Source organism: Dipodomys merriami, unplaced genomic scaffold, assembly GCF_024711535.1.
Source record: "Dipodomys merriami isolate MVZ:Mamm:240054 unplaced genomic scaffold, mDipMer1.0.p SCAF_31, whole genome shotgun sequence".
NCBI classification, from domain to species: domain Eukaryota; kingdom Metazoa; phylum Chordata; class Mammalia; order Rodentia; family Heteromyidae; genus Dipodomys; species Dipodomys merriami.
Window position 1 is genome coordinate 15538626 of NW_027204604.1, and position 13605 is coordinate 15552230.

The 13605-nt window shown below is 40.1% G+C and overlaps 1 protein-coding gene across 5 annotated transcripts in view; it reads right to left on the reverse strand.

Moving 5' to 3' along the window:
- Nucleotides 1-657: 657 nt before the first annotated feature.
- Nucleotides 658-13605, reverse strand: part of Ptprc (protein tyrosine phosphatase receptor type C) — a 98500-nt gene continuing 85552 nt past the window's right edge. For all 5 annotated transcript variants that reach the window (XM_070041881.1, XM_070041880.1, XM_070041878.1 and 2 more), the window contains 8 exons: nt 12755-12904; nt 11619-11709; nt 9886-10019; nt 8529-8663; nt 6581-6703; nt 6179-6357; nt 3237-3372; nt 658-2186 (listed from right to left, as the gene is read on the reverse strand). In XM_070041881.1, the coding sequence (XP_069897982.1) occupies nt 1911-2186; nt 3237-3372; nt 6179-6357; nt 6581-6703; nt 8529-8663; nt 9886-10019; nt 11619-11709; nt 12755-12904 (1224 nt within the window). In that variant the 3' untranslated portion in view covers nt 658-1910. The remainder of the gene's footprint in view (nt 2187-3236; nt 3373-6178; nt 6358-6580; nt 6704-8528; nt 8664-9885; nt 10020-11618; nt 11710-12754; nt 12905-13605) is intronic.

The following is a 13605-nucleotide window of genomic DNA, read 5'->3' on the forward strand; positions in this document are numbered from 1 at the left end:
GAAAACACACATTTCAAACACAAATTTTCTGCATCTGGAGATATTCCTCCCTGTTGAAACCCCTGGAGAAAATTTTTCCTTCAAGGTCATTTAAAAAAAATAGATCCCTATCACAGCATTCACCTGGTTCTAATGAGAATCAGAATTTTAACACTTTAATTATGTTGTCTAATAAACGGAGACTACCCCAGTTTTATTAGGAGAAAACAAGATGGTAAAGTCTGAGTGACCAGCGAGAGCCATAATAGCCAACTTTATTTCTTTCTGATGCCCATATATGGTGACTTTCAGGCCTCTGTCTTCTCTAGTGAGTACAAAGGAAGGCTAATTAACCTTTGTGTGTGTGTGTGTGTGTGTGTGTGTGTGTGTGTGTGTGTGTGTGTGTCTGTGTATTAGAAATTGTTGTTTCTTTGTTAAGTTCCACTTTTCTTCATCTGGGAACTAATGGCAAAGGACTGTAGAGTATCCTAAAGAATAATCTCTCGTTTTTAAGTGCCATGATAGTAATTAGAATAACACAAAATGAGTTGTGTAGACAGTAATTAATGAGGAATAGTAATGATGAATAGTAAAATCCTTTAAAACCAGAGACTAAAGATACAGAAAATCAACCAACCAAAGAGTGCCATGTGAAAAATGTCATAGACAGAAGCAAAGTTCACAAAAGAAGTTGTTTTTATTACATCTTGGAAAAAATGTCACTCTTCTTGAGGTTTTTAGATCCCAGACCCTACATTATTAGAGCATCTTAAAAAAAAAAAACAGGATCCACAAAAATGTCTGAAAACATTCTTTTTGTATTAAGCCTTTTTCAATAGGTACATCCACTTTTTATATGTGAACACAAAACACACTTAACATACTACAAATGAGAAAAGAAACCAATGAATTTTATGATGGCTCTCAGTACTAATTACTAAGCAGGTAAGAAATTCAAAATGAATTTGTATTAATGAAGATTGCTGGCCTACTTGCAAAAGAGATTATGCATACTCAATGTTGTTTTTCACATGTCAGTGCTGAATTTCATAAAATTCAGCTGTATTATGTTTCATATCTTATGCATCATGTTTCATATATTAATATTTGGCACAAATATATTTGCAAGTTCCTATTTTTATCATAGAGGTTTCAATATCTGTTGCATTTGTTTATTTCAAAGATATTTAAGTTCACTTGTAACAAAAATATTCGGTCAAGAATATTAAGCAATAAGTATCACAAAACTTACAGAAAATACTCTGTGTGGCAGAGTTATAAAGCCCTGTGGTTAGGAAGGTAGGCTCTCCCAGAATCTTTAAATTAGATTAAATATGCTTAAAAAGATATTGAACTAAATTTTAACACACTGGAGGATAAGATTTGCTAATGTTATTTTAATGAATTTTCTTGTAGTAGCTAACCACACACAATCTACTCGTAGGAACTCTCTGGAAGTAAGAGCAAACTGTAAGAAATCCACAAGTTGAGCAAGGAACACATCTTGAGGTCCTCCTAGAAAGTCCGTGTTTTTAGTCTCTCATAGTCACGCAATGAGGATTTGAAAATGAGACCGTTCAAGCTAACAGCTCCAATATGAAAATACATGTTTTCTTCAGAAATGCAAAAAGACAACTTCTCAAAAGCATCTGGACTCAGTTGCAAGCGCGCTCTCGCTCCTCTCTCTCTCTGTCTCTCAGTCTCTCTGTTTGTCACCCACGTGCAAACAGAAACATTGACACACAAAGACCACAACAATGTTTTTGCTGGGGAAAAAAACTTTAACAATAAGCATAAGACTGTACAAAAATTTTAGCCAAGGCAACTTAAATACTTTTTTTAAACCATAGTAGTAAAAAAGAAAAAAAAAGGAAAGAAAAGCAGAAATATCAGCTCATATGAGATGCAGAGTGCCCCAGGTACGTCTTTTCCTATGAACTTGGAGTTAAAGCTGGACCCGAGGGCCCATTGGCAGAACATTCTGGGCCTGGGGAGCCACATGTGGCTTCAGAGCCTCCCCCGTCCTGGTCTGTGTCGTGGGTCTTATCTGGGGTGTCAGGTGGATGGACACAATTGGCATCGTTCTTTGCTTTGTCCACTTCGTTATCAAATTCAACCCGATCCTCATGCATGCTGGCTTTTCTGACTTGTCCATTCCGGGCAGGGTAGTAGCTGGCCATGGTGTCGTAGAGGAACTGGTACTGTGCCTGGCAAAGCGAAGTGACAGGAAATTACATGAAGGAGGTTGATGCTGTTTTATGTGCAATGGAAAAAGTAGCAAGAATAACCATGTGCTTGTGGAAGCCTGGAGGGAGGGAGGGTTCTTCAGCTTCTTCTCATAAAAAGCAATCTAAATAACTTTGCTTTCAGTGCTAACGTGGACCTTCGGGCCACTTCAAACAAGGGTTCTCTCCTCCAGCCCACCCTCGGGACATCTCAGCACCGGGCCTTGGCTCACGGAGCCAGTTTTGTGCTAGAGTTGATCCATGATTGAAGAGCCGGAGCAAGAAGTACCTGCAGCGCAAGCCCACCCAGATCTGCACAGGTTACGGGAAAAGGCCTCGTCTCTACGCTTCTAGTTGCCCTGACATTTTAATGAATACAGAAGCTCCAATAGGGAACAGCTCCACAAGGCTAAAAGTACACGGGGGCGGGGGGGGGGGGTCACAGCTTAACAATCGGTCTGTGCGCACTCCCTTCCTACAACGCTGAAAGTCTCAGGGACTTCAGTGCGTGAACGATGCTCATCTTGTGAATAATTACTGATTCCCAGGTGACCTGCAGCCCACTCACCCCTGCTACCATAGCTCAGCCTCAGCCAGCATCCAGCCCGCGCCCGCGGAGGGGCTTTTAGACCAGCCAGAGCCAGCACGCACATGAGCTTATAACAGGCCCATGCACGAGCCTGGCTTCACTAGCTGAGCTGGAAAAGATCGCCAGAACATTTCAGCAGGTCCACACGCTAGACCTGAACTACAACTAATGTCCTTAAAGCCCTTAAATTTGGGGACGCTCTGTTATTTGACAAGACGAATTGGTAATGGTCGAACTCAAAAGGGAAAAGAAGCAATTCCTTCTTAGTTAGAAAAGTGTCCTTCATGAACTGTCACAGCAGAAACTGCTGGCAAACACCAATCTCATTTATATTGATAACATTTCAATGTGAAAAAGGGAAGGGAGGGAAGGGAAGGGGAAGAGGGGGAAATGATCCAGTAACAATGAAAAGCGCATTGGAGTAAACAACGAGGTATACTTACAAACGTGGCAACCACCCCTGGCCTGGCTTTACGCAGAGACTTTACCACTTGGAAAACATCTACGACCTCTTCTGTCTCCGCGCTTTCCAAGAGATTGATCAAAGCACAGAACACTCCTGTGTGCTCAGCCCCATCCCTATCCAAGGAGCAGAAGATGAAGAGGAGTGGTGATATTGGCACAGAAACAGGAACAGCATACATTTTTGTTTACTTTATGATTATTATAATCATCTTTTTCTATTTTCTTAAGGGCTAATTTCTTTCAGCTGAATGCATTCTGGGGCAAACTATCTCAATTTATGACTATGATAATTCTATAGTTAAAAAATATTTGGCTTTGGCATTGTTTACCATAGCTAAGATATGAAATCACCCCAAATGCCCCTCCGTGGATGAATGGATCAAGAAAATGTGATAAGATAGAGATACAGATAGATAGATAGATAGATAGATAGATAGATAGATAGATAGATAGATAGATAGAAAATGGGATTTTATGCTTCCATCAGAAAGAATGTCATTGTTCCATTCGTAAGGAAATGGAAAGACTTGGAAAAATTATATTAAGTGAAGTAAGCCAGACCCAAAGAAACACAAGCTCCATAGTTTCCCTCATTTGTAATACCTAGAATATGTCTAGAATATTATTAAGTGAGGATCACAATGGCTCAATAGCTATGTGCATATGTCCATAAAAATGATGTTTATTGAAACAAACTCCAAGAAATGGAAATGAGGGCTTTTGTTTTTTTTATTGCTTGCAGTTATTTCTTTTTTCTTTCTTATTTTTCCCTTTGTTTTATTCGTCGTGTCATTGTTTTTTATTTCGGTACCCTCTGTCTTATATATGTTTATCTGATTTGGGGAAGGGAAGGGGGAATCACAGAAACTGTGGGACAAAGGGTAAAAAAAAATTCAACAGTATGCAATGTACATGTGTAATATTAAATGTAATATATGTGTAATTATATTCATTTACATATATGCTTATTGTACTGTATGAAGTCATTGATATTAAATAATGTTGAATTCAAATAAAAGCATTACCCCATCAAAAAAATTCAACAGTGATATACACTAGACACTGTTAGAACTTGGCAGGGGAGGGAGTCGGGGGCGGGGGGAGGAGGAGAGTGGAGGAAAATGAGGGAGGGAGCAACACTGTACAGAAAGAAATGCACTTATCACCTGACTTATGTAACTGTAACCCCTCTGTACATCAATTTAACTTAAATTTACAATAAAATTTAAAATTAAAAATGTGGCTTAGGCCTTAAAGATCTACGTTCTCCTCTTTAGTACTTTGTGGTTGCAAATGTATTTTTATTTAAATCTGCATTGTTAGGACCAGTTTTTAATTTTATATATTTTTTTATTGTAAAGATACTGTACAGAGGGGTTACAGTTACATGAGCAAGGTCATGAATCCATTTCCTGTCAAGCATTGTTACCCCTTCCTTTGTTTTTTCCCTACCATCTCTTCCCTCCCCGCCTCCCCAACTCCTCCCCCGCCCCAAAGTTGTAAAGTTCATTTTCAACATAATGTCTTGTACATCTCATTGTTACAATGGGTCGGACCAATTTTAATGGATGAGAAAATTGAGATTTAGAGACAGTAAGAGCACAGCTAGAAACTGATAAACATTGAAATAATGTGGCCCCTTTCTCCCTTCTACCTTTGCCAAACAGAGAAGAAAGAACAATTCACAACCAAATGGATTTCCCAAACAATGAGGGTATAAAACATCTTAACACAGCTTGCCCTGAAGAGCATATTGTCAGCAGGGCCATAAATGCCCATCTATCACTAAGGCAGACATGGAAGGAAGAGTTCATCATAACCTGAAGAACATGCAAACTGAAATCTGCCTTCTCTCCTCTTCTTCCAACACAAATTTCACTTTTGAAAATTCAAATTATCTACTGCAGGTAATACATTTCTGAAGGCTTGACTCTAGTATATGAAATTCCAATAGTAAGCTTCTGCAAACATTCTAAAAGCACCTTACAAAGTTCATAGTTCACTTTTAGATTATTTAAATTCTTCCTTAATATTCTTATTTTATGTGAACTTTCTATACTATGAAGCTTTTGCTCAATTTCTCTTCATTAAAGTAGATATGCAGGTATCTACCACAAACAAAATTTAAATGTCTGCCTAATGGAAAAAACTTTAAATATCAAATATTATCACTGGTGTGGCTAAAATCTTTGCCTTTGAAATCAGTTTAGAAAAATAAGACAATGGGTTTAAAACAAAGCTGTTCAGCCCAGAGATTTCAGTTAACATTTAAATTAATTCAATTAATATGAAATTCATGTTTAGACAGGCACTGGTGGCTCACACCTGTCATCCTACCTACTGACGAGGCTGAGATCTGAGGACAGTGGTTCAAAGCCAGCCCAGGCAGAAAAGTCTGTGAGACACACATCTCCAGTTAACCACTAAAACTCCAGAAGTTGAGCTGTGGCTCAAAAGGTTGAACACCAGCCTTGAGCATCAACGCTCAGGGACAAACTAGGTCCTGAGTTCAAAGCCCAGGACCAGCACAACATAAATTAATTAAAATGTGTACTGGAGTCAAAGCATTCAGTCATATGGATTCTGTAACTTCCAGGTGAGGGGTCATTCCACCTAAGAATATTTGTACATGCAAACCATCCATCTATCCGTTCATGCACCTTTCTGTCCATTATTCTGTGTGTTCCTCACACATAGCAATCTGAGTTCACTATGAGGGAATGAGGCCCTGGAAGTAGCATGAAATTTAGTATGAAAGGAATCACAGCCTTAACTTACAGAACTACAGCAGCCGTGCTATGTAGAGAAAACCCAGGGGAGTGGGGAACCCTCTCCAAGGCCGTCCCGGTGGCGATACAGATAGAATTTAAGAGAGAATGGGAGCCCAGAGGCCAAGGGCTTCCCATCCCATCTCACCCACCTGCAATGGACTAGGACAGGCGCGCTCTTGTGATGCTTAGTCCCTTCGGAAGAACTCCTCCTGGGGAGCTTCTGTTTGAGGCTCTGAATCATGGAGACCAGTTCTTTGGGTTCTGCTGGTAGCCGTTCCCCCTTCCAGGCTGTGTACTGGTACTGGTACACGGTTCGAGGCTCTTTCCTCTGAAACCAGAATGGAAGGAGCGCAGCTCAGTACCAGGCCATGACTGGCTCTAGAAGCACATTCTCGTCAGGACCGCATTCATTTACACAGTGGAAAATTCCATTCTAAGCCTTCCCGAAGGTGGTATCTTTGATTGCATAACATAATCGATACTACTTTTGCCATCAAGATAATTACATTTGGAAAAAAAAAAAAACCAATGCCTTCAAAATAAGGTATTACCTTGGGATGTCTCAGTTCGAATACTCGGAGAGTGTAACCTGTGGACTGGCTTGTGTCTTTTGTGTCAACTTCTAAATCTCCGTAGGTTTGCTTGCCTTCCCCCCAGTACTGGGCACACATTTCCTAGATAAGGAGACACGGGTTAACAGGGTTTAACTGATTCTATCCCTGTGCACTTGCTATTTAAAGTATTCAAGGAATCTTCCTCCTCTCTTTCTCTCTCTTCTCTCTCCCTCAATCACCCCCTTTCTCAAACCTCCCTGTTCTTGCCTTCCTCATTTTCTATTAAGTGGAAAATGATCCATTACGTGTTAAAATTGAAAATTGCCCATAAAAATCTGAATTTTATTTTAAATATGATGATGATCTATCTAATATGTCTCTCCTCTTGTAAGGAGAGAAACCTTGGGATAATCGAGGTGGCTAGGACTTGCTGTCTTCCCTGGTGGGGTCCTCTCAGATTTGAGATTTGCTCCTCCCTTCCACACTCTGATCATTTCTTCAAAATCTGTACATTAATCTGACATGGGTCAGGACTCCTTGATGGCTCAGCCCCCGCCCCTCCCGTTTCTCCACTGGTCTTGGTGAAGGAGGTTTTCCTCCCAGAATCTTAATGAGCAACTCCAGGAAGAGATAAATGGGTGGCATATCTAAGCTGGGGGAGACCAAGAGTGTGTGTGAGTTACAAGAAGGTTCCCTCCTCCTTTTTGCTGCTTCCCACCAACTTCAACCCCACCACTGTCAACTGTGATGGCAGCCTTGGTCTGTACTCTCATTCATTTCTTCACTTTCCATGCTAGAAATCAGAACATATATTCTTTTTTTTAAAAAATGAATCGGCTGGGTGTTGTGGCTTATGACTATAAGCCAAGCTATTCTGGAGGTAGAAATCAGAAGGATTTCAGTTTGAGGCCAACCAGGGCAAAAAGTTAGTAAGACTTCATCTCAACAAATAAGATGAGTGTTGTGGTTCACAGCTACTATTCCTGCTACAGAGGAAAAGTGTAAGTAAGAGGATCATAGTCCTTATTCTGAGAAAAACAGAAACTATAACAACAGCAAAAGGTGTAAGCGAAAGAGACATGGCTCAAGAGAGAGAATATTTGACCAGAAAGTATAATTCAAATCCCTGTAATTCCCAAGAGTGAGCATGAGCGGGAGTGAGAGTGAGCGAAACAGAGACAGTATAGATATGTCAAGAGAGAGAGAGAGATAAGCCAGGCACCCGTGGCTCACGCCAGTCATCCCAGCTACTCAAGAGGCTGAGATCTGAGGATCAGGGTTCAAAGCCAGCCTGGGTAGGAAAGTCCGTAAGAGTCTAATCTTCCGTCATCCAACAGAGAATGGGAAGTGGTGCTGTGGCTCCAAGTGGGAGAACACTAGCTTTGAGCACACAAAGCTCAGGACGGCGCCCAGTCCCTGAGCTCAAGCCCCACAACCACCACCACCACCAACGATGACACAAACAAATGTTAGTAAATGAAGGCTGACTCATGATAACGTGAGTGCTCAGACAGCCTGCAACCCTGCTTGTCCAGGATGGAGAACGTGTTATAAACGCTGCAAGCAGGGGGGAAATGGAAGGATACACGCCCTTCGGCTGCTGTCTGAATGCCAGAAAAGGAGTCAGTTCAGTTTTATTATCTCAATAGAAAAAGGAGCTACACTGGTGCAGTTTGTCGGGACAGCAGACGCTGTGTCGTGGACAATTGTGAGCAGCGGGCAAGACTGCAGTGGCGACCAGGAGAGCCCCAGCGCCAGGTGGAAGAAGAGGCCCCAGCCCCACGATGACCCCAGTCATCTGAAACCAGCGGAAGGAGGAAACAGAGAGGTCAAAAAGACACGCTGTTCCCATCATGCAGGCAGTCCAAGAATGGAGAATGACATTTTATAACAGACAGGCTTTATTATGTTGTTTTTTAAAGAAAAGATTCTCAAAAGCACCAACCTGGTCTCCATTCTTTAGTTCTGTCAGCATCACAATAACCTTGACTTTTCTTTGGAAGATCATCTGCCAGAAGTCACCCGTGGTCTCTTTCAAGGGTCCTTGGGCGGCGATCATCATTTCTGGCTTCCAGTAACTCTTTAAAAAGCAAAGGTAGGATATTGTTATTGTTCCCATCTGAACAGAGCAGTGGACTTTTATTGGCCATTTAGAAAAATGGTTTCTTACCTTGACACCAATGCTGTTACAGATATTAAAAACCTACGATGATTCTCAGGTCCAAGGAAAATATGACAGCTGTAGGCAAACTAGTCTGATAATAACTTGTAGCTAATAATGTAAAATCAAGACTAAAACATATGGTATTCTCTTGCAAAACAAGTTTTTCTTCCCAAAAGTCACACTTTCCCCTCTATTCAAAGGTTACTGCAATAGTATAAAAGGATTTACATAAGTATTTGAAATCATCTTCACCATTTCTCTCTTTTGATTGGTACTGTACATTCTTATGATGTAGTCGAGTTCAATTAATATTTAGTGAATGTGTTTTAGGAAAATTTGGAAGAGAAACAATCCAATACAGGGTATATGCAATAAGTATTACTGATTGCCAAAAATTCCTCAATTGGAAATCGCAACTGAGACTTGTTTATAATATGTGTGACATAGTCAAAACATCCCAGTTAGTCAGAACAAAACATTTTTAACTATGCAGATATATGAATGTGGATTTTCTTCTAATTTGGATATCTGAATAAGAATAAAATGTCTACATTCTAGCATGTGTTTACATTTTACTTATTAAATGAATAGGGTAATAGCCCTATTTTGTTATAAAATACAGCTAACAGTATTCTGTTACTTTTCAATCAACCCATTAGGCTTTGATAGTTCAAATTGTTTATTAAATTAAAATATAGGCTGGGCACCAGTGGCTCACACCTGCAATTCTAACTACACAGGAGGCTGAGATCTGAGAATCATGATTCAAATCTAGCCCAGGCAGCAAAGTTCATGAGACTCTTACCTCCAACTAACTACCAAATCAAGCAGGAAGCAGTGCTGTGGCTCAAGTGGTAGAATGCTAGCTTTGAGCCAAAAACAAAAAGCAAAAGCTGAAGGATATCATCCAGGCCCTGAGTTCAAGCCCCAGGACTGGTACACACATACACAAAAAGAAAATGCATCATAAAAAGTTGAACGTGTGTGTAAATCAATATGTAGGGATGACCAAGCTCGTGATTCTTGTATGAAATTGTTGGATGTTATATATTATGACATAGGTACATTCCATCATAGCCCAACACAGATATGAGTTGCAAAGGGTGGGAAATCAGGTTTGGGACATGGAAACACACACCATCACAAAAGATGCATTGATGTACTTGCTCGATTCCTCCGCGTCACTGTCTTCATCTGACGAGTCGTCGGAGGCTGGCTCACTCTCCTTGCTCACCTCCAGGTCATGTTTAAGCTGCACTCTGTTAAAGTCATCTGTGTAAAATAAACCAGTGGTGAGACATCAAGGCAGGGGATCTATGTCTATGGCAGATCAAACTCTTAATTCAAGTCCCTGGTTTCAATCTCCAGCTCCACTAACAAAATAAAAATCATCAAATTAGTGACATGTGGAAATGAACAATTCATGGAGAGGTAAATGCATTCATCAAAATGCAGTAAGATTCTACATGAAATTAAGCATTGATCAACAAATTCAAAATGTATCTTAAAACTAGATGGCTTCCAAAACATTACAGGAGAAAACAAGGAACGTAAAAGATACTGTTCTATTTTCTATACATGTTTTAGGTTTCTAAGGAATAAATATCATCATTCTCTATGAGGTGCATTACAAAAACACATCACTTAGATTTTTTCTCTCCATTATATTCTATGAACAGTAAATTAAAAGTCTTCCTTAAGTATGTATGTCAGGTTCATTATTTTAAGTCCAAAAATCACTTTGTCCTAAGTTTGTCTCCTTTTTCCCCAATAAGGGGAAGGGAGGGATTTGGAGGGATGGGGCGGGGGGATGAAGGAAGAGATAACTCTAATTAGGATTCAGACCTACATACAGACACGTTGATTGGAAAGCCCTATGTACAACTATGTAAAGACAATGATAAAAATATTTTACATTTATAATAACCTGGTCAATCTGGTTAACATATTATGATCAATCCCATATTTTCACTATACTGATAAGGGGTTCTGTGGAAGTTAACTACGTCAGCCATGCTTTCATGTGATTTATTTGCTTGTCTAGTTTATCAGTTTGGCTTATATGTTGTCCATGTTAATTTTGTACTCAGTTTAATAAAACTGAAAATTAGGAACTAGATTCAAATGATTTGCTAAAATTAAAAGTTCATAGCCTATTAACAATGAAATCAAGATCACTTTATTCTTAGAAAAGGCTCACATAGGCACAATAGCTTTGTGCGTCTGACCATATAAAATAGATAGAATATGAGTATCAAAATGAACTCCAGTACAAGAGGTGTTTTCTTTTTCTTTGGTGCTGTTTTTTTTTTTTAAATTTCCTTTTGTCTTGTTTGTTCATTTATCTGTCTTTGGGAAGGTGAAGGGAACACTGAAATGGAGGGGCAAAGGGTGAACTGACTATGTTGAAAATGAGCTACACAACTTGTGGGTGGAGACACAGGAGGGAAAAACTGGGGGAAAAATGAGGGAAGGGGTGACATTGTCCAAAAATAAATGTACTCTTCACCTGCCTGTAACTATAAACCATTCTGTACATAAACTTTACAATAACAATAAAAAGACTACAAAAATCAAGATCACATGTTTGCGTGTCTCAAATTAAAAAGAGGGGGGTGGGACCAAAGGGAAAAGATGAATGTGGGGGAAAGGGGAGAAGGGACAGAGAATGTAGTCAGGAACTCGTGATAAATTCTACAGAATTAAGAAGAGCAAGGGTAGGAATGGGTTGAAGGTGAGGATGATGAAGGGGCCATAGCGGACGCTGCTTGGTAAAATGGCACCTCCTTTGTACAACTAGTTAAAGATAATTACAATTAAAAATTTAAAAATCCAAATGAACTCGTCTTTATAAGGTATAAAAAAACATACATGGAACGACATTAGAATTTCTGTTTTTCTTCTTATTTTCCTCTTGATTTCCCATGTGCTGTGTCCTCCAGCTCCTGTAGGAAGGAAGCCTCTGAGAAGGAAACAGAAAGGACAATGCCTTTAAAATCTAGATATCAGCTTAGTTATTGCTGAAGCATGAGACCCTATAGGGAAAAAAAGGCATTTCATCTTTGTTTTTGACAGTACTGAGCTTTGAGCTCAGAGGCTTGTGCTCACTCTGCTTGCTTGCTAAGCTGGTGGTATACCAATTGTGCCATGCCCCATTCTGACTGTGTTGGTGGTGGTGGTCATGGTGCTTCAACTCAGGGCCTGGCACTATCCCTGTGTTCCTCTGCTCAAGTCAAGTGCTCTACCACTTTGAGCCACAGCTCCTCTTCCAGTTTTCTGGCAGTTAATTGGAGATAAGCGTCTCATAGACTTTCCTGCCTGGGCTGGCTTTGATCTTCGATCCTCAGATCTCTGTCTCCAGTATTTCAGGAGTGAGCCATCAGTGCCTGGCTCCATCCTGATTTTTTTTAAAATACCTATAGATGAAATGTGGCAGATTTCTCTGCCCTGGCTGGCTTTGAGCTGTACATCTCTAGATCTCAAGTGGACAACTGAGCAGTTTGAAGAGACGGCTCCACCAGCTTTCTGAAACCATGAGCAATGACATTCTAGATTAGTTGTAAGAATAATTGCCTAATAAATAAGTCAGGACACATATACTTGGCTTTTACTTTCTGTCTACCAGCTCTAGCCAGTTCAACTTCCTAATGAGTCATAAAATCTCTAATTATTTCCTTTGCAAACCAAAACCAGATGCAGTTTTTCAAGATGAGATACCATATTGCCTATGGCAGGCCCATTTTGTGGCTACAAATCAGTTCTTGTTTTGACAGTTTCTTTTGTATCAGGTTAATGAGGAATAGTTGAAGGTGTTTACAGTAGGATCAGACTTCTGGGCTTAAATAAGTCTCCTACATAATAGATGTGTAAAGCCAGGCCCTTCTTTTAAATCATCTGAGTCTCAGTATCTTCATTAGTCTCTGTTTTATTATGTTGAGAACCAGGTCAAAGAACTATGCCAAGTGCCTCACAGAAAGCAGACCACACTCAATAATCTTTATCATTACCTGGAATTCAGCCTCCAGTGGAGATGGCTCACTGGGCGGGTCTCTCTTCTTCATGTTGTGGAGACATGACTGTAATTCAGACAAGTTCACTTCTGTTTCTCCATACTGATTGTACTCCACAAGGGCCTGATGAATCAGGATGTACTGAGCCTTCAATAAGAAGGGAAAAATACAGATCATTGACTGATAGTCCTTTTTAAATATATATATATATATATATATAATTTTATTGTTATTATAAGGTGTACAGAGGGGTTGTCTGGTAATGAGTACATCTGTTTGGGGACAAATGTCACTTCATTCACTTTCCCACAGTTTCCCCTGTCATCCCTATCCACAAGTTGCAGAGTTCATTTTCCACACAGCTTCTGGAGAATACCATGTCTGCATTTGTTCACCCTTCCTCCTTCCATTTCTCTATGGCCCATTGAAAAAAAAACATGAGTCCCTGTAACTTTGCTCCTATTGAAACAATGTATGAAAAAACAAAAAGAGGATTGATGTCTACAATGGGATAATGTTCTGGAATGTTCTAGAAGTGTCTTCCATCTCTCTGGAATATGAGAATAGCCCATTTCACTTTTTCCAAATAAAAATAGCTTACCAAATAGAGTATCCATTACATTCAGCATTTCTTTTTGTTTCGTTTTGTTTTTGGGTCCGGTCGTGGGGCCTGAACTCTGGGCCTGGGTGCTGTCCCTCAGCTCTTCAGCTCAAGGCGAGCACTCTGCCACCTGAGCCACAGCACCACTTCCGGCTTTTTTTCTTTTTGCTTATGTGGTGCTGAGGAATCGAACCCAGGGCCTCATGCATGCAAGGCAAGCGTTCTACCACTGAGCCACCTTCCCAGC